At 43.1% G+C, this 21,862-nt stretch overlaps 1 protein-coding gene across 1 annotated transcript in view; it reads left to right on the forward strand.

Moving 5' to 3' along the window:
* The window catches only part of LOC115199568 (versican core protein-like), a 59,130-nt gene that overhangs the window by 16,012 nt on the left and 21,256 nt on the right, over positions 1 to 21,862 (forward strand). The window contains exons 6-7 of the mRNA XM_029761906.1: positions 563 to 2,629; positions 14,398 to 14,832. Of these exons, the coding sequence (XP_029617766.1) occupies positions 563 to 2,629; positions 14,398 to 14,832 (2,502 nt within the window). The remainder of the gene's footprint in view (positions 1 to 562; positions 2,630 to 14,397; positions 14,833 to 21,862) is intronic.

Genomic DNA, 21,862 nt, shown 5'->3' on the forward strand with positions numbered 1-21,862 from the left:
AGTCTCCTCCATACCATTTCAGAATTATATCATTATTTCTTAGAGAGTAAGGGTGAATTTATGGTTGGACCAGGGGTAGAAACAGTAGCTGTCAAAGCTTTGTGGGTAAGTCCCACAAGACAATGATGTCTCTCTAAGTGTCATGTTATTTCTAAAGACTACTTCTCACTGTAGGGTTCATACTGAAGTCTATACTGGCGTTGTGCCATATAACAGTGTGTGTGCTGCATTGTGAGTGGGTAGTGCTTTGTGAAACCTGGTGGACTGAGTGAGTTGGCAAGGTATAGCCAAGACAAACGTGCCATTCTGGTGCCAGCCAAGGAGCCTCAGACAGGAACTCGATAGAATGAAAGATCCCAGATTAAATAGTTATGTGGTCCAAAAATAAAACGCTGGGATATTCATTTACTGTCTATTTATCACTCTGATCTTAAGTAACGAAGTATTTTTGGGCCTGGTAAAATGTTCCAATGCTGGTCATTGGTTATTTTGGTTTGCTGTTTTTTTTGTCTGGGGATTTATTTGACAGTAATACACTTTATTTATTTTTCTCTATCCTCAGCTAGGAAGAAGCTGATAAATCAGATGACCTGGGTGGAAGTGTCTGTGGAGGGTGCTACCACGTCCCCCCCCATGCTGGCCACATCCGCCATTGGTCCCACCACAGCTCTCTCTCCCCTGGACAGAGACAGCATTACTCAGACCCCAAGTTTTGAATTTGTTTCAGAGACCGGAGAATCAGCCGAAACAGCAGCCCATTCGTCTATGTTCTCAACCAGCATGGTATCGCCTCGCCCCACCCCGGTAACACATGAAGGCGATCTTGAGGAGGTGACCTCACCACACATCACTGCCGCTGCAAAACAAGATGGTGACATTTTCACAACAACATCCTTCCCCGATTACAACGTTGATGACTTTGAGGAAAGCCCAAGCCATGTGGAGTCGGTCCCTCCCCGTGGAGACACGTTCCAAGCTCCATCCACAACAGGAAGTCCACATCCTGGTGATTCTACCTTCCCTGCTCCCCCTCAGGCCACTGCAGTCGTCCAGGTAGAAGATGCCACACCTGAAGTGTCCGTAGATACCGCCGTGGCCCAGCCATCGAGCACAGGGTCTGGGGAGAGATTGGCTGAGCCCACAGAAGAACCAGAAAATCACTATGTGATCGAAGTGGGCACAGTTCAGCCTGACGTTCTTCTAGAGGCCTCTCCAAGCACAGAACCCATGTTTGCTCACGGAAACACAGAGGAAACCACCCTGGAAGGGATCACTGCAGAGATTACCTCTGACCTGATAGAGACCCAATCAGTTTCGACAACCGAACCAACTGAACCAATCACCACTGAGAAAACTAAAGATGAACCTGTTAGTACTGAGAACACTACATATGAGTCCAGTCTACATGTAACTAAACAGCCCTCCACTCTTGAAACCGCAGACGATTCCACAATGGTGATGGCCTCCGCCACTCCAGATGCGTCTGTAAGTGGAACTTCTTCTCAACTCATTGATCATAGGGAAGTCGAGGCCACTGCCCCGCCCACAACAGCAGAGGTCCTTGAGGGATCCCCTAATGCAGTCATCACTGAAACTACCCCACCCACAATATCCACTGTCACTCCCAGTGTGGTTGTGACCTTATTCACTGAAGATGTGGAGGGCAGTGGAATGGGTCCCAAAACCAGCTCCACTGCTGCGGTCACCTTGTCACCTACACCAAGGGCATCATCTACAGTGGCAGTAAACACAGAGGACAGAAGCACACTTAGCCCCCACACTGATTCATCCAGTCCCGCTGGCACGACAGTGTACCCAGAAATAGAGCCATACTCTGAGGAGGGCCTTCATTCAATGACCCCCTCCCCAGACTATGTTGGTGAGATTGGAACTGCAGGATTTGTAGAAGGTACCCCACCAGTTCCGCCAACCCAAGCGGTGCATGACGATCCCTCAACAAGCACCTCTACCACCACTGTCATGGATGAAACAACCATGATTACCACCATCGTGTGTGATACAGAGCCCAACACCGGCATGGAGACCACCACCCCAACACAATCAGGAGCTACGAGATCAGCAATACCAATAAAGTCATCATCAAAGCCTTTAGATGGCTCAGCAACTGATGCTCCGACCACACCCTCATCCCAATACTCAATCATACAAGTTGTCACTCACCCGGCTGAGACAGAAGGCGCTTCTAAAGCTGAGCCCACACAGAAACCTCTTCCTCATGATGTAGAGACACCAGCCATTCTGTACAAGGAGGATGCGAGTCAAACACAGGACCCACCAAGTGATCCCACTACCACCACTTCACATGCAACCGTGACCTCTAAGGAATCTTCCTCAGTGAACCCAACAGCAGCCGCCATTCTCATCGACAGTGAGACGTCAGTTGAGGACGTGAGCTCAGGTGATCAGGTCATTGAAGAGTCCACCACTCACTTTCCTGAGTCACCTAGTGAATCCTTGACTGAAGGCCAAGACACCACCACAGACATCGATACAGAGTACTTCACATTTGCTCCCTTGACCACCTGCGCTCCAGCCACTGTGGCCCCAGATGGACTCCCCATCAAAGTAATCAACATCAATGCTGACGAGCAGAAGCAAAATGAGTCAGGTAAGAAGAATACCTCTTGTTCACTATATTCCATTAAGAGCAATGTTATGGTTATATGATATAGGTTAGACATTTGAGGTAAACGTTGCTCTGTAACAATTCAGAGTTCGGGGACCTATATAAAGTTTGTTATATAAAGGTCAAACTCCAAGTAGCTCTCCAGATGATGTCTCTTTTCCTGACAGTAATGTTGTTTGCATGAGTTAATTGTGGTAGATACATTTTGCTGGAAAGACCAGTACTTCCTGTAATAGGATTAGGCCTACTACATACTAATGTGGTGCATAAGGACTAGTTCTTCAGATCAGCCCCTGTCTGGAATCCTTTATGTCTGCTCTGGTAGGAGGTCAGATGTGTTAGGCTACTGTTACTGGGGTGTGACTTCAACTTGATCACTTTCAAACTGTTGACTTGCTAAAAAGCTTATTGAAAACATAAGCACAGTACATGTTTAGGTTTTACTATGGAGAACAGCTCTTAATGTTTTGGCCTAGGCCCTATGTGACAGAGAGTGGTTGTCTGTAACATAGGCATGTGTTAACATTTATAGCATACTGTGCTGCTGCTCTCTGCCAATGCACATGAATGTACAGTAGAGGGTTTTTGAGCAGATACAGTAAGACCATGTGCTGTCCAGGGTCCTGAAGTGGGGTTTTTGACTCTCAGCCAAGGAGAATGCATGTGCTGCTCTCTCTCTCTCACACACACACACAGACATACGCATAGAGGCGTTGCTACATCAGCATCTGGTTTGGTTGTTGTTCATTTCAGTACCTTTATGGAACATCTCTCATCAGGATTTTACCACCTTCAAAGCTTACACCAACCATAATTGTAGCTATAATGTTTATAGTTTTTTGGCTTTGCAAATGGCATACGCTAACAGCATTCTAAATTAGCATGGGTGCTAACTATGCTAGATGATTGAACACACCTTCATGGGTGACAACACAGTTAGCTATCTAGTTTATCATGCATCTCAACATATATGGGTGATTCTACAGACATGGTGCAAATTGCAGTCCCACCCCAAAAAATATCTAAAAAAGTTCAAGAAAAACTCTGACCAAAACGTTCTTTTGGTATTTGCTTTTCATTAGTCAATTGTTGATATAGACCCAAATTGTTTTGCATGTCAGCAATCATGTTTTCAAGATATATCACTTTAAAAGTACAGTAATAAAGCCGGTATAATTGTCATTACTGAAACAAACACATTAAAATACAGTAGAATTAATGTGCCATGAACAAAAAGTTTGCCTTTTTACAACCAAATCTCTATCTTTTATGTAAATGGAGTGTTACAGTGCATTTGGAAGGTATTCAGACCCCTTCACTTTTTCCACATTGTGTTACATTACAGCCTTATTCTAAAATTGATTAAATAAAAAAAATGTCCTCATCAATCTACACACAATACCCCGTAATGACAAAACAAAAACAGGTTTTTAGAAATGTTTGCAAAAGTATAAATAATCAAAAAGACCATTCCTAGAGCTGGCCGCCTGGCCAAACCGAGCAGTCGGGGGAGAAGGTCCTTGGTCAGGGAGGTGACAGGGCTCTAGAGTTCCTCTGTGGAGATGGGAGAAACTTACAGAAGGACAACCATCTCTGCAGCACTGCACCAATCAGGCCTTTATGGTAGATTGGTCAGACGGAAGCCACTCCTCAGTAAAAGGCACGTCAGCCTGCTTGAAGTTTGTCAAAAGGCACCTAAAGGACTCTCAGACCATGATAATCAAGATTCTCTGGTCTGATTAAACCAAAATTGAACTCTTTGGCCTGAATGCCAAGAGCTTGAGAGGATCAGCAGAGAAGAATGGGAGAAACTCCCCAAATGCAGGTGTGCGAAGCTTGTAGCGTCATACCCAGGACAACTCAAGACTGTAATCACTGCCAAAGGTGCTTCAACAAAGTACTGAGTAAAGGGTCTGAATACTTATGTAAATGTTATATATCAGTAAAAAAATGGAATATACTTTTATATAGATTTTGCTTTGTCATTATGGGTGTAGATTGATGAGGGAAAAAACTATTAAATACATTTTAGAATAAAGCTGTAATGTAACAAAATGTGGAAAAAGTCAATGGTTCTGAAAACTTTCTGAATGCACTGTATTTATGGATCCAGACACTTTAGTTATTTCACTTGTTTTTGAGAAACTCACCGCAACCAGTGATTAATTTACTCATTCTCGTTGTGCAGTACAGGAGCTCTGAAAAAACATGAACATAAGCTAAAAAAATACCCAAATGCATCCTTTTAGAAATGGAAACACTCTCAGTATAGTGATGCAGGTCTTTAGATGATTGTACACATGAAATTGTCTGCAAAGTTATCTTCCATTTCGTGCGATTCAAGCTGTTTCCACTCTCCAGCTGTTCCATTCCCTGTGTAGCCTGCTGCTACAATGGATAGAGTGGTAACAACCAAATGAAGTATAACATTGTAGATACAGTTCGGAATGACACAATTTCACGTGTACAACATCTAAACTGCGTCACTATACTGAGAGCTTTCCGTTTCTTAAAGGATGTATTTGGGTGGTTTTAGAGCGTTTGTTCATGTTTTTTCATAGCACCCTTACTGCCCAACGAGGATGAGGAAATGAATCGCTGGGTTGGCTAATTTTCTCAAAAATGATTACAGATAATCCTGAATGAATCGTGAATAATGATGAGTGAGAAAGTTACAGAGGGTCAAACGTCTTACAGCCAAGAAATGCTTGTTATTGGTAATGGTGAGAGGTTAGCATGTCTTGGTGGTATGATTATTGAACCTCTGTAACTTTCTCACTCATCATTATTAACGATTCATTCAGGATTATCCATAATCATCGTAGCATCCACATCAATGTAGAAGTGTTTAGAAGCATATCATATTCTTATTTACAATAAAAGTGACTTCAAAATGACACAATACCTTATTTAACTTTATTTATATTGGGCACAAAATTATCTGAAACACAACCAAAACTAACTGCAATGCATCCAACAAATTTGTAGTCACAAGCTTGATGTAGTGATTGCGTGCTAGCAATATCGGACCAAATACCAATTTTGTCTAATCTATGTATAAGAATCTTTAGGGGTGTCAATAATTTGGAGAAAAATGTATTAATTGTTAAACAAAATCTCTGAACAATTGTATTCATGTCATATAATTTCCCTATTTTTTCGAGCAAACAATACACATGTAGCTCAGTATATTAGCTATTTATTTTATACAGTCATTATTGCTCATCTTTATCAAGGATGTTAATCATTTCAGGCACCACTGGACATCCATCATTTCCATAATTGAATCACACAATTCAAAAACACATTTCATAGAGAATTTTACAAACTGGACTATACTGTATGTAGAAAATTACTTTGAAGAGATGGTGATTGGGTCTAAATAGGTCTTTGGTAGTTTAAAATCAGTGTACTTGTCTTAGTCATTTTCCGAAAGTCTCTTCCCACTCACTCTCCCCACATGCCAACAAATTGTTCTCGGCCTCAGAAGCATCTGCATTCACCAAATTGTGTGTGGTTATCCTTAGACATCATCTCCAGACATGCTTAGAGAATTGTTGATATGTTGTCCAAAACATTTTGGGGATGACATTTTTCTTCTATAAGATAAACCAAAAATGCATTTTACATACCTTTCTTTAGTATTTTACTGCTGGAAAGATGAAAAAAGTATTTATCCACAAACAGCTATGTATACATTCAGTCCTGGAGTATCGTAACAAAAAGAAACCAACATATTTAGGCTGACTTCATCCAGTATCTAGAATGTTTTTTTTTGTGATATACAAATATGCACATATTTAATGAGGTATCACATCATTTGCATATTTCTGTACAATATTTAAAACGAATTGTAATACAAAAAAGTTTAACATTTGTGTCCACATTCAACTGGTAAAGGTTGATTGTGATATGATTAAGGGAGAAAAAATTACCCTTACTAGGGTGTCTTGTCTGGCCTTAATTGAAATCATCACAACATTTTACTCTATATAGGCCACTTTAGCATATTTTTTTAATACCTTAGACCAAGCAAAGAATCATGTAGGCTACTTAAAAAGACCCTTTGAAAATGACAGAAGAAAAGGCCCTGAGTATCAGCCTATTGTCAGATTTTGACATGATCATACGCTGTAGTTACAAAGCGCAAAAACAAATAAATAACATGACTTCCAATCAACTCGTTGGATTAAATAATAGTAAACAGGTATATATTCCATGTCCACCCTTCTAGACCTATCAAGGGACCTCTTGCAAAACCCATTTTTTTGTTATTGTTTTCCTATCCCCCCTAGCGAGCTAGCGAATTCCTCTGTGGGTCCTCTCTCCCACATCTGTTGACAGACTGCAGCTTAGTGCCTGGACCACCTCAACTCGATAAGTCAGTCCAGCTGAACAGATGTCCAGACAGACATGGGGGTCATAGGGAAATAAACACTGAATGAAAAATGAAAAAGGCCACAATCTCTCGGCATGCAGCTGTTTATTGTATTAACAGGTCTTGTGGTCAGCATAACAGTGAGGCCTCCGGAACCTCAGTTATTCAAATTCTGGCTTAGGCTTACTCCCCCCACTTTTCTTTTTCGCTATCTCTGGTATTCTCCTTCATGGAGGCAGCCGCAATGGTGTAAGACAACGGAATGCGGTGTGTTGAGTTCCACAACTCACCTCACAGTCAATCGGCCAGTGGAGAGATTACTGAACAGGAGTGTCTTACGACTTAGTAGGCAGGTTATTGGTTGGATGATGGTTGCACAGAGTGGCAGTGTGTCTCAGGTTAAATCACTCATAATTGTTGAGTAATGCTGGGCTATAGTTAGGATAGCATAATTATAATATTTTACCATGAGTCATAATGCCACTCACTGTTCAGTGTAAAGCAATACAATCCTTATTATGTGTCATAAGCAAATTGGCAAGTAGTTTCTCCTGAAGTGGCCTTTTAACATGTGTCTAACATTACCTCACCCACTTCACACTACAGTATATGGGAATGTTTTATACTTTTGCCCTTAAGTCAGAAGGAGGATATGGCTGGTCTTGAAGAAAGTTGAGGTAGAGAAAGATGAGGAGAGAAGGAATACATGCACACACATGGTTTCCAGCATGGCAATTATGTTGTGACTCTGAGCATCCAACCAGAGCTTTGCACTCAAGCGTCCCTGACCTAATGTGGTGCTACACTAATTGTAAATGAGTCTGGTGTTCTGGCACAGTGGTACAAGACACATATGGTTTGGGACTGCCATGGGCGGATGGCTGCCATGGAGCCTGGGTACTGGTGATCTGGACTCCCTCTCCCTCTGAGTGCAGGCCTGCTGGTGCAACCTGGGGAGAGAGCCAAAGCTGTGTGCAGATGAGCCACACCAAGGATCAAGGCCACACCCTCTGTGTGTGTGTGTGTGTGTGTATATGTGTAACTCCCTCTGCCAGCCTGGCAGCAAAGGAGGAGGCTTGGCAGCCTACCTGTCTAAGCACAGATGCCTGTCATCACACTGCAGCCTGAACACCAACTCAGGGGTGATGTCACCACTAAAGCATAGTCCACAGATGCTGAGACTCAATAGTCTGATGCACACCCGAAGACGCACCTCCCCACAATTCCCAACCAACGCCGCACCGGTACACGTCTTCTATTTATTTGAACATGTTGACAGTTGGAGAAATTGCTTGAGCTGCGCTGATAATTTGAAAAGCGTGTAAGCCAACGGTTCAATATTCTCGAACACTGCTGTGTGTACTCGTACACATTTGTACTATGATAAACATTTAAGGCAAAGTCTCCCCTCTCTGTGCAGCCAGGCCACCTGTGATACAAGTCAGTATTCGACATCCATCCATATCTGAGGGCGTCGGGAGATGATGTGGAAACCGGCCACTAGGGGCAACAGTGAGTGCTGTTACCTTCAAGTAGGATTCAGTTTTGTTAAGGCATTGTGGACAGGGATGGCGGATGGGCGTAAGCATCTGCCTCTGATTCCAAAGGTTCGACATTTGATGTCTGAGAAACGTGGATGAACATCTGCCTCAGGTGCCAAAGGTTGCATGTTTGAATCCAGCGATAGGAAGTTTGTTTGAGATTTTTGTTTTAAGTGTATCCCAAAGCTTAACTCTTACCTTAACCATTCGGAGTTAATGCCTAACCTTAAGATTTTAGAGTTAATGCCGAACTTAACATTAAACAATTTGATGTTTGCAACAACTTTTAAATTTGAGAAACATGGATGAATGTCTAATTCTGACATGGGACTGTGAAAGTTAGTTGCTCTGTAAGGACAGCTAACAAGCTGGTGTTGTGGTGACCTGACTAGAGAGTGGGTGTTTTAGTGCCGTATTGTTTGGTGCAACCAGGACCTTCACAGAAGAAACCCCTGGTTTATGGAAATTGGCCTCTGAAAGATATTTTCCCGTTTTGTGCACTCACTGGAGTCATAGTAAACAAAGGGCTTGAGAAGTTAGAATAATCATTCACATCTCCCAGATCAGAAAGAACAAACAGATCCCATAAGCGCACATTGGTATTTGTCCACTTATAATTTGATCTTCAAGTTTTAGTGTGTGGTCCAACCTTATTATGTGCTGTCCAGTACAAAATGATTCCTTCAAAGCAACCACATTATCTACCTGCCCATTGAATTGCAGTAATGAGATACACAAGGCCCTGTGGGGCTGGTGAGTTGTGTTGCTGAGTTCATGATTTGCACACAACAGAGCGTTTGTGCCTGTCCTCAGCATGGAGCACTGCTCTTCCTCCAGAGCCACCGCTGGCCTGGGTTTATGTGGGCGTCTGGTTTTATTTGAACAGATTCGTAATACGGCACCAGGAGCTTGGGCACTGAGCAACTGAGGCTGGAAGGGACAGGAGGGAAACGGGGAGCCATGGTAATTGTGGTGGTGGGGAGTAGAAAGGGGAGGGGAGTGGTTGTGAGTTGGGGCTGTCGAGTGAGGTAAGGTGCGGTGATTAAATAGGGGGTTGTGTGTGTGTGTGTGTGTGTGTGTGTGTGTGTGTGTGTGTGTGTGTGTGTGTGTGTGTGGTGTGTGGTGTGTGTGTGTGTGTGTGTGTGTGTGTGTGTGTGTGTGTGTGTGTGTGTGTGTGTGTGTGTGTGTGTGTGTGTATGTGAGGGGTTGGGTTATTGCTCTCTTGTGTTCCCAGGCTCCACTGGCCTTAAACAGGTGTCAGACTCCTGCAGGTGTTCTCTCTCCCAGCCACTAATCTAGCTGAGCCACAGCTTGTGGGAAACTCCACTTTTCAGATGGGGGAGAGAGAGATGGATGGAGGAGGAGTGAATAGTGAATGAATAACCATTATCCCCTACACTGGCGTTGGTTGGATTGCAAGTCACAAGCCAAAGAATGCAGAGCTGTTCACTATAACAGAGAGACCACAACACTGCTCTGTGTTAAGCCATTTGCCACCTGCTTTATAGCTAGTGTTAGTGTTGTCAGATCAGGGAGTGAAGCACAAAAAGTTGGTTAAAAATTTTGGAGAAGAAGAAAAAAAAATGGCAGTGTGCGCCTCGAGGGGACACGTGAGCACTTCTTTTCCAAAGGCTTTAGGCAGTTGTGTGGGCCGATCTACGGATGTTGCTCACGTTCCTCTCCAGGGAGACACTGACAACCAGTGGATCTGCTCAGGGCAGGAACAGGATGTCTATCTTTGCTCAGGGCCTAAGCTGACTTGGGGTCTGAGAGGGACTTTCAGCCCAAAGGGCAGGGGCTTAATAAGGTCAGTGTTACACCGAGCATACAGCACATTCGGAAAGTATTCAGACCCCTTGATTTTTTTCCACATTTTGCTACGTTATAGCCTTATTCTAAAATAATTTTAATAGTTTTTTTCCCCCTCATCAATCTACACACTACCCCATAAAGACAAAGCAAAAACAGTTTTTTATACATTTTTGCAAAAGTATAAAAAAAACGGAAATATCACATTTACATAAGAATTCAGACACTTTACTCAGTGTACTTTGTTGAATCACCTTCGGCAGCGATTACAACCTCGAGTCAGCTTGGGTATGACGCTACAAGCTTGGCACACCTCTGCAGATCCTCCCAAGCTCTGTCAGGATGGATGGGGAGCGTTAAATGCACAGGTATTTTCAGGTCTCTCCAGAGATGTTCGATTGGGTTCAAGTCCGGGCTCTGGCTCGGCCACTCAAAGACATTAAGAGACTTGTCCCGAAACCACTCCTGAATTGTCTTGGCTTTGTGCTTAGGGTCGTTTTCCTGTTGGAAGGTGAACCTTCACCTCAGTCTGAGGTCTTGAGTGCTCTGGAGCAGGTTTTCATCAAGGATCTCTCTGTACTTTGCTCCGTTCATGATGCTGCCACCACCATGCTTCACCGTAGGGATGGTACCAGGTTTCCTCCAAACATGACGCTTGGCATTCAGGCCAAAGAGTTCAATCTTGGTTTCATCAGACCAGAGAATCTTGTTTCTCATGGTCTAAGAGTCCTTTAGGTGCCTTTTGGCAAACTCCAAGTGGGGTGTCATTCCGTCTGGCCACTGTACCATAAAGGCCTGAATGGTGGAGTGCTGCAGAGATGGTTGTCCTTCTGGAAGGTTCTCCCATCTCCACAGAGGAACTCTGGAGCTCCCTGACCAAGGCCCATCTCCCCCGATTGCTCAGTTACGCCGTGCGGCCAGCTCTTGAAATGGTATTGGTGGTTCCAAACTTCTTCCATTTAAGAATGATGGAGTTCACTGTTTTCTTGGGGACCTTCAATGCTGCAGACATTTTTTGGTACCCTTCCCCAAATCTGTGCCTCGACACAGTTCTGTCTCGGAGCTATACGGACAATTCCTTCGACCTTGTGGCTTGGTTTTTGCTCTGACATGCATTGTCAACTGTGAGACCTTATATAGACAGGTGTGTTCCTTTCCAAATCATGTCCAATCAATTGATTTTTCCACAGGTGGACTCCAATCAAGTTGTAGGAACATCTCTAGGATGATCAATGGAAACAGAGTGCACCTGAGCTCAATTTCGAGTCTCATAGCAAAGGGTCTGAGTATTTATTTTTGCAAAGATGTGTAAAAGACTGTTTTCGCTTTGTCATTATGGGGTATTGTGTGTGAGGATTTTTTTCTCATTTAATCGATTTTAGAATAAGGCTGTAACATAACAAAATGTGTAAAAATGGAAGGTGTCTGAATACTTTCCCAATGCTCCGTATACAATCAGTGTTCAAAACATTAGGAACACCTACCTATAATTAAGTTGCACCCCCTTTTGCCCTCAGAACAACCTCACTTCATAGGGCCATGGACTCTACAAGGTCTCGAAAGCACTCCAGAGGGATGCTGGCCCATGTTGACTCCAATACTTCCTACAGTTGTGTCAAGTTGCCTGGATGTCCTTTGGGTTGTGGATCATTCTTGATAATTACGGGAAACTGTTGAGCATGAAAAACCCAGCAGGATTGTAGTTTTTGACACACTCAAATCGGTGCACCTGACACCTACTACCATACCCCGTTCAAAGGCACTTAAATCTTTTGTCTTGCCCATTCACCCTCTGAATGGTTCACATCCACAATCCATGTCTCAATTGTCTCAAGGCTTAAAAATCCTTCTTTAACCTGTCTCCCCCCCTTCATCTACACTAATGAAAGGGGATTTAACAAGTGAAATCAATAAGGGATCATCACTTTCACCTGGATTCACCTGGTCAGTCTGTCATTAAAAGAGCAGGTGTTCCTAATGATTTGTACACTCAGTGTATATGGATTAATAATGCTCCCCGTAAGAGCCTGATTGAAGCATCAGTGCCAAACAATGTGAGGTTGGCCAGATCACATCACGTTAATTTGTGAAGCATGTCACTCAGTGTGCTTTCCAAACCAAGGCAGGCCACCAGAAATACAGAGTTTTTATAAGACCTGTGAAGCAACACTAAACCCAGAACAGCCAGCGATGTTCCACGAAGATGTAGTGTCACTGTTAAATTGGCAACATTTTTCAAGATTAGGAAAAGTCTAAATCATAAAACAAAGATTCATGTTTTGATTATTTGTAGGCTGACCTTTATTGTAAGACACTTTCTACTTGGACAATTAAATTCACTAGTCATCTCGTGCTGTTTTGGTCATGAAGATGCTGTGACCATCTAAAATCATTAAGTCATATCCACATAACAGGGATAAGATGTTGAGCTCTACTTAGGGCAGAATTTAGCCACTTTTTGACCACCCACCCCCCAGTGATGCCCTAGGCCTATGTTATCATACAGGAATGCAGGTTCATTGTTTTTGTAAAGCATTGAGCTGACTAGAGTTAATTAAACTGCAGGAGGTAGGACAAACATGGGATTGTTTTATTTGAATTACCACTAAATACAGCTTCAGGGCATTGAACACTGACAGAAGAACTGTGGGGGTTGGGAAAATGCTTTTCAATTCATGTAATCGCAGGAATGTCATCTCACAAAATCAAATGTATTAATCTTTAGATAATCCATGCTATATTAAACATTTAAATTAGTTTTAAATCATGATGATGCTCTCCGACTTTCTAGTGTTAATATACACAATCACAAAGAAATCCATTCATATTTTGTTTAGGAAGGTCATAAAAAACATGATACAAGTCAATTTATTTCAAAAGAACAGAATAGCACGTTGAGTAGTATTTATTTACATTTACATTTAAGTCATTTAGCAGACTAGTAGCCAAGGCTAGGGCTGCGTCATGCCAATCTATGGCTGCTCCATGCCAATGAAATCATCTTGATCATTTAGCAGACATCACAGGCCCTGCCCTAACACAGTCAACACACATATATTTTACAGTAAGAATAGAATGGAATGTAACAGAAGAAAATGGAAAGGATATTTCTTCCCAAATGGCTATTACTGATTGTCACCAGTAGTTTACTCAGATGACAAACATTCAAAGGAGCCACAGTTATTCTAGGAAAAAGTGATATATTGAAACCGAGACGATCAGTTAATCTGTCAACTTTTTTTTACATAAAAAACGTCATTATAAATCTTGGAATATGCTCTTTCTGCAAGCGTATAGTAATCAACATGTCTGACCTGCATGGACCTCTGTAGGATGATTATGGAAGAAGTGCTATTTATAATCTCTGTTCCCTTTTTTTGTCAATGCAAGCTGCACTGGTCATCAGTCTCTATTTGACAATTTATACTATTGTCACCCATCAGACTATTGTGAATTTAATACTGGCTTTAAGCCAGATCTATTATTATATGTGTGAAATTAGTTTCAATATAGTTTAGGTGTAGTTAAGACAGGCCAGCTCAGCTCGGTAGGAAACTGTTTTCTTACAGTCAGAAAATACACTATCGTCTTAATTGAGTATTTACAGTCTATGCTCTTCTGCATCAATTAATATATTTTCTGACTGATTGCAATTTACATTTGGTGTCCTAAGGTTTCTTATCACCATTTGTAACAGAATAAATGCATTAATTCAGCAATCATTTATTTATTATGTAATATTTACACATCAACGGTCAGATTGACCGTCATTGCCATTCCAGTAGTTATGGAATTTGAGCGCTCCGAGTGTTTAAATAGTTGAGAATGAGGGAAGAAATCAAATCAAAGTTAAAGAAAAATGTCACATTTTTAATTTTGTGCACAGTATCAATCACTTTCATTTAGTAAATAGGAGTAAACGAATGCATTAACTAATGCTAGCCACACTATTGCTCATCATAGTGTCATTGTATTTCAATCACTCTCTCAACTTTTCTCACCATTTTCCTCTCTCTTTTCAGTGGATATGACTCTGCCGATATTAGACACTCTGAGTCAGTTCCCTGTGTTCCCAGAGGTGCCTGACCTGGGTCAGTTCCCTGTCATCCCTGTTGTTCCTGACCGGGCCACACCCTCCCTGGTGGACGGTGAACCTATCCCGGGCAGTGGAGAACCTAACTTCTTCTCCTCTGCTGCCGTCACCATGACTCCAACGCTGTTCTTCATCAATGGCAAACACGAGGTGACCCTGGAGCAAGAGAGAAGACAGGTAGAGGAGGAAGCAGGGAGAGGAAGAGGTGACCAGTTTGAGGAGAATGTGACCGCGCTGGGGGGCAGTGAGGAGGAGGTGACCCCCACTGTGTTTGATTACTCTCTGATAGAGACACCTGATACTATACCAGATAAGCCTGATCATGAGGAGACCTCTTTGGAGTCCACGGGGGACCCATTCTCACGTACCCCACTGCCTTTGTCGATGTCCACTCTGGATCATTTTTTCCATGACTATGGGCCTGAGGTGGTTCATGTAGAGTCAACTCCTACCACAAGCCCAGAGCAGGTTGAGGGAACCACACAAGGCCGTGCTGTGCAAACAGATGTGACTGCAACCTCTGCACCTGTCACAACAACGGTGGGAACCACTCCATCCAAAACGGAGCAAAGAGCTGAGGGTCTATCATCTGTTTCAGAGACCACAGAGGGACCAAGTGACGTCATAACTGCATCCACTGAAGCAGTGTCCACTGTTTCACCATCTGGCACAGCAGTGAGCAAAACTTCAGAACAAACCCAAAGCCAAACAGCGTATGCACCCAAGGCTCCTGAGGGAAACCAACAAATCAGCACCTCTGTGTATGGCAAAGAGGTGGAGGGGTCAGGGACACAACCCCAAGATGATGACAGGCATGCTGAGGTGACTCAGCCAGAAGGGGAAGAGCCCTCTGTTTCTCCCACAAAAGAAATACACGTGGCCACTGATGACACTGACACTGCAGACATAACAAAGAGCACCTCTGCTCTTCCAGATTTTGAAATCTCCATTCAAACCCCTCCGCTGTCTGTCTCTACACCCTCTTCTGGAGATGTTGAAGATGTATCAGTGCCAGTGACCATAAGTGACATTGAGGGCACCACCTCAGGCGAGGAGAAAGGATCAGCACAGGCCACACACACTCCTCAGGAACCAGCTAGCATCGCTCTGCCTCCCTCAATGACAAGTGTCCAGGCACATTTAGTAGAAACAATCAAGACTGAGGTGATGCAATCCAAAGAGGCAGGCAGCACGGAATCACCTTCAATGATCTCTACCACAGCTGAATCTTTGACAAGCCAGCAAGAGGGAACAACGATTAGCCTGCCTTCAGTGTCTCCCACAGTGAAATACACTACTGCAACACATGTAATTTCTGTACCAGGGGAGGAGAGTTCAGGAGACCAAACACTTGAAATGTTCACGACCAGCTCTCCATTATCCAGCACAGAACAGATTTTGTTAGGATCCACAAAAACATCACCAAGAACAAGTTCAGCAGACACTACACAACGAGAAACAATGGAAAGAGAGGTAACAGCATTCACCAAAGGCACAAGAAGCACAGGAAAACCATCAGTTGTTACTATCATTGATGAGACTGAGACAAGCTCAGCCTCCACTTCCACAGATAAAGACAGTTCTAAGAGTCCAGTGACATCTCCAATGCCAACCAAAGAATCTCCTGCAACAACTGTCTCTCCAACATATAGTACTATTCAGATGGTTAAGACAACCATGGCATCTCACTTAAACTTAGTTAGCCGATTCACCACACAGGGCACAATTGTGACAAGTGAGGTACCTAAACTAGAAGACACCATAAGCAAAGGTAAACCTTCACTTACCCCAAATCTTATGCAGGAGGAAAGTTCAGGTGATCATGATATGTCTACCAGCATAGCTACGGAAACACATCTCTCTCCTCTTTATAGTATAGTCAAAACAGAAGAGGATGTGACCACAACCTCAACAGCAACCAGTGAGGCTACAGAGCAAACAGAGAAACCATCAGCTACTCCTGTTTTTGATGACACAGAGACTAGCACAACCAAAGATGAAGATAGTTCTGGAGAAAAGACAACTCAGATGTCCAATAAGGAGTCTCCTGTGACAACAGCATTTCCTATGTTTAGCACGGGCAGAAAGGAGGATGATAGATCAACAGTATCATCAAGGATTGAACCCAGTGAAATGTTTGATGTATCATCAACAGTCTCACCTTCTGTAACTATCAGCACAGCTTTTTCTAGCGGTGCTGCAATGGATACTGAGGTAACAGATATAAGCTCAACTTTATCCTCTACAGACGAAGTGACCTCAGGTGACCAGGCAAGTGAGGTTTTCACCGAAGACACTGCAACTGACACAGTGTCTTCTCTGTATAGCCCTGATAAACCAGTAATTACTACAACAGTGTCACATAAAACTGCAGAGAGTGCAGTCACAGAGCAGACTGAGAAACTGGTAGGCTCAGAAAAACCTTCATCTTTTCATGTTACAGAGAAAAGCTCAGTCCTTGATTCCACAGACGAAGAGGGCTCAGGTGATCAGACTCCTGATATGTTCCCCACCGAGCCTACAGCCACAAGTGGCCCTACATTGTTCAGCTCAATCAAAAAGGAGATTGAGATGACTACAACTAAGCAACCTGTAGATTTTACAGTCGGAAATGCTGCAAATGAAGACACATCAGTCACAGAAAAGCCCTCCACTGTCCACATAATTGATAAAACAGAGACAAGCTCAGTCCTCTCTTCTACAGATGAAGAGAGCTCAGGTGACCAGCCCTCTGATACGTTTACCAAAGAGCCTGTCATTGCAACTGTTTCTTCTGTTTATAGCACAGTCAAAGCAGAGCAAATGACAACCACTGCAATGCCAGATGTAACGATCACAAAAGGAGAAAGTGAAGTTACAGATCAGACTGAGAAACCATCAGTTACACCTATCATTGATGATGCAGTGATGAGCACAGTTATCTCCTCTACATTTGTAGAGAGCTCAGATGACCAGACAAGTGATACCACAGACTCTCTAACTACAACAACCACAGCATATTCTCTGTTTAGTACTGAGAAACCAAAACATGCAGTGACTACAGCATCACATGAAACTGCAACAGCTGACACTAAGACTGCTACTACTACAATTAGTTCTGCTTATAGCACAAAGAAAACAACAATGTCACATGAGACTGCAACAGTGGAGAATGTCACAGAAGTCACAGAGAGGCACACAAACACAGAAAAACCTTCAGGTACCCATGTTACTAGTTACACAGAGACAAGCTCAGTCATCTTCTCTACTGGTGAGGAGAGTGCTGATGTTCAGACAATTGCATCAGTACTTACCATTACAGATGGGGAGAGCTCAGGTGATCAGACCCCTGATATGTTTACCAAAGACACTGCAACTACCACAGTGTCCTCTCTATTCAGTACAGAGAAACTAGGGCTTGTAGGGACTACAGCGTCATATGAATCTGCAACAGTTGAATCATCCCAAGAATCATCTATGAGTCCCGTAGTTACCCTCATAGATCAGACTTGGGAACCGATGGGGACATCAGCTACTGTGATTGACACATCACAGGAAGTATTAACTGAGATAACAGAATCTGAACCAACCAAAGAAACAGGAAGGATATCAGGTGTTCCCATTATTGATGACACAGAGTCAAGCTCAATCCTTGATATGTTTACCAAAGACACTGCAACCACCAACGTATTACCTCTGTTCAGTACAGAGAAACTAGGGCATGTAGGGATTACATTGTCACATGAAACTGCAACAGCTGAGACATCAACGATGACAATATCTGCAGCATATTCTTTGTATAGCGCTGAGAAACCTACAACAATGTCACGAGAAACTGCAACATCAGAGAGTGGAAAGACCACTACATCTAAAGCAACATCTCTCTACAGCACAGAGAAAACTGCAGAAAGTACAGCCACAGATAAACCTTCAGTTACTTCTGTTTCTGATGGCACAGAAACAACTTCCTCATATACCACTACAGATGAAGAGAGTTCAGGTGACCAAACAAGTGAGATTTTTACAAAGACTTCTTCCGTGACACCTGTGTCTTTTTTGTACAGAACAGAAGGAACAATTTTAGTTTCCATTACTGTCACATCATCCACGTTGCCAGATATTATTGAAGTGGTGGACTATGACACTAATGAAGAGCTTTCACTTCTTGAATCTATACCTTCCGCTGTTCAAACAACCACAAAACCTGAGGGAGAACCTACAACCATCAGCACCGCCCCTGTTACAAGTTCAGTCCTCACCTCCATAGAAGAGAACTCAGGTGATCAGACACCTGGTATGTTTACCAAAGACACCACAGTTTATTCTCTGTTCAGCACTGAGAAATCAGGACATGTAACGACTTCAGTATCAAATGAAACTGCAACAGCTGAGATTTCAAATATTACAATCTCTGTAACTTCTTCTCTGTATAACACTGAGAAACCTTCAACAATATCAGAAAAAACTACAACCACAGCAACTTCTCAGTACAGCACAGAAATAATTGCAGAAAGTACAATCATAGAAAAACTTCCAGTTTATCCTGTTTCTGATAACACAAGTTCAGTCCTCATTTCCAAAGACGAAGAGAGCTCAGGTGACCAGAATCCTGATATTTTTACCAAAGACACTGCAACCACCACAGTGTCCTCTCTATTCAGCACTGAGAAACCAGGACAATTAGTAACTACAGCATTACATGAAACTGCAACCTCTGAGACTTCAAAGAATACAATCATCACAGCTTCTTCTCTGTTTAGCACTGAGAAACCTACCACAGCGTCACAGGGAACTGCATCAGCAGAGAGTGAAAAGACTGCTACAACTACAGCAACTTCTCTGTTTGTCACTGAGAAACCAGGACAAGTAGTGACAACAGTATCACTTGAAACTGCAACAGCTGAGACTTCAAAGATTACAATCGTTGCAGCTTCTTCCCTGTATAGCACTGAGAAACCTACAACAGCGTCAAAGGGAACTGCATCAGCAGAGATTGAAAAGACATCTGCAACTTCTCTCTTCAGCACTGAGAAACCAGGACATGTAATGACTTCAGCATCACAGGAAACTGCAACAGCAGAATGTAAAATGATTGCTACTGCTACTACAGTTTCTTCTCTACATAGCACAGATACCATTGCTCATGTTGAGAGTACCATCCCAGAAGAGATCTCAGGAGTTCAGACTCCTGATATGTTTACTACACAGTCAGATGCAACACCTCTTCTTCCAGTGTATAATACAGTTGGAACACAACAGCCAGAAGAACCAACAGGCTCAGAAATGTCATCAGCTGCTCTCATTATTGATGAAACAGAGACAATAGCCGTCCTCACTTCAGAAGAGGATAAAAGCTCAAGTGGTGCAACAACTGAGATTTTCACCAAGGAATCTGTTGCAACAACTGCATTCCCATCAGAGTCAGTTAGTGCGTACACTACATCAAGACCAACAGTGACATCAAGTTCAATCGTGACCCGTACAGAAGAAGACAGTTCTGGTGACCAGACCCCTGATATGTTTAGCAAGGTGCAAGCTACGATAATTGAGTTTGTCAGTAGTTATACCACTCCTCATACATCAACTGGACAGGTGACAGAACAAACCGGGGCCTCAACACAGGTTACTCACAACACCTCTACACCCATAGACATGGAGAGATCTGGAATCTCAACTACAGAGGATGACCAAGAGACAACTCAGACAGAGGGTTCAGGTGAGGAGGTACCAGTGGAGACCTCCAAAAACCCACAGGACCAGTTCACTGTAGCCACAGATGAGACAGAAATCAATGAGACAGATAGTACATCTGATGCTCCAAGTTTTGCATCCTCAACACGGTCAACACAGATCAGCCAAGCATCTATGTCAACCCAATATCCTGTCTCTACTAGCACAGCTGAGACAATAGAATCAGCCACTGCTTCATTGTCTGAGCAGGGAAGTGGAGACTTCACAGAACCCTCTACTTCAGAAAGTGAGAGCAAAGAGGATGAGAGTTCAGGTGATGACACATCTGCTGTTACAACAGCCCCAATGCATACAACATCATCTTCAACAGACTCAATGGATACAAAATCAGTAAGCACAGAGGTAACTGATGGAACCAAGGGGGTTGAACAGACAGAAGAACTAACAGGCACCGAGGGACATTCAGCTGGCTCTGACTCACATGTGGCAGCCTCAGTGGTCACATTCACAGATGAAGAGAGCTCTGGCGACCTGACAACTGATATGCTTAACAAGGAATTTGCTACAGGAACATCACTAAGGTCAGAATTTGTGATGACCAAATCTTCCTCCCCAATAATCAGCAGTGACCCCTTCCAAAGCACAACTGTAGGAACAGTCATCACACCCACAGAAGAAATAGATGAAACACCCTTATACACTCCCACTGCAGACATTGAAACTCTGGAGCTTTCTGTGGACCAAACAACTGGACTGGCAAGCACATCAAAACCCTTTGTCACTTCCTTCACTTATGTAGACATGGAGGTCTCTGAAATCTCACCAACAGATGATGCCCAGGAGAAAATCCAAGCAGAAGGGTCAGGTGAGGAGGCACAAGTGCAGACCACCACTGAACCACAGAACCAGTTCACTGTTGCAACCAATGAGACTGAAATCAGAGAGACTGAAAGCACATCTGAAACACCTCGTGTTGAATCTTCAACAGAGTTCACACAGTCCCAGAAATCCACATTAATCCAATCTCCTTCCATGTCAAGCACAGATAAAACAACAGAGGCTTCCACAGCCTCTTTCACAGAGCAGGGTAGTGGGGACTTGACAATAGACTCTACAGCTGAGGCTGAAGGGACAGAGGACGAGAGTTCAGGTGAAGACATCTCTGACGTGTCTACTCAGCAACCTGCAAGCACAACTTCTCCTGCCCTGTCTAGTACAGCAACAACAAAGCAGGATTTTAACACATTTTCTTTCAGCATTGAAACAATCCAAGAAACAGATGTTGAGCTTGATGTAACTATATCATCTGGCACAACTGCAAAGGTTACTTCTAGCAAAGCTCAGGCCCTGGAAAGTGATGTGACAGATAAACCATCAGTTGCTTCCATTTCAGATGTAACACTCACAGACAAAGAAAGCTCTGGTGACCAGACTCTGGATATGTTTACCAAAGAGTCTGTCACTGCAAAAGTTTATTCTGTATACAGCACAGACAAAACAGAACATGTCACATCCATGACTAGAGTTTCTCCTCTGTTCAGCACTGAGCAACCAGGAAAAGTATTGACAATAAAGTTACATAAAATTGCAATATATGATACTGCAAGGACTGCTACAACTTCTGTTTCTTCTCTATACAGCACAGATAAACCATCAACTGCTTCCATTTCAGATTTAACCTCCACAGATGAAGAAAGCTCTGGTGACCAGACCCCTGATATGTT

The sequence above is a fragment of the Salmo trutta genome, chromosome 9 (genome assembly GCF_901001165.1).
Source record: "Salmo trutta chromosome 9, fSalTru1.1, whole genome shotgun sequence".
Classification (NCBI taxonomy): domain Eukaryota; kingdom Metazoa; phylum Chordata; class Actinopteri; order Salmoniformes; family Salmonidae; genus Salmo; species Salmo trutta.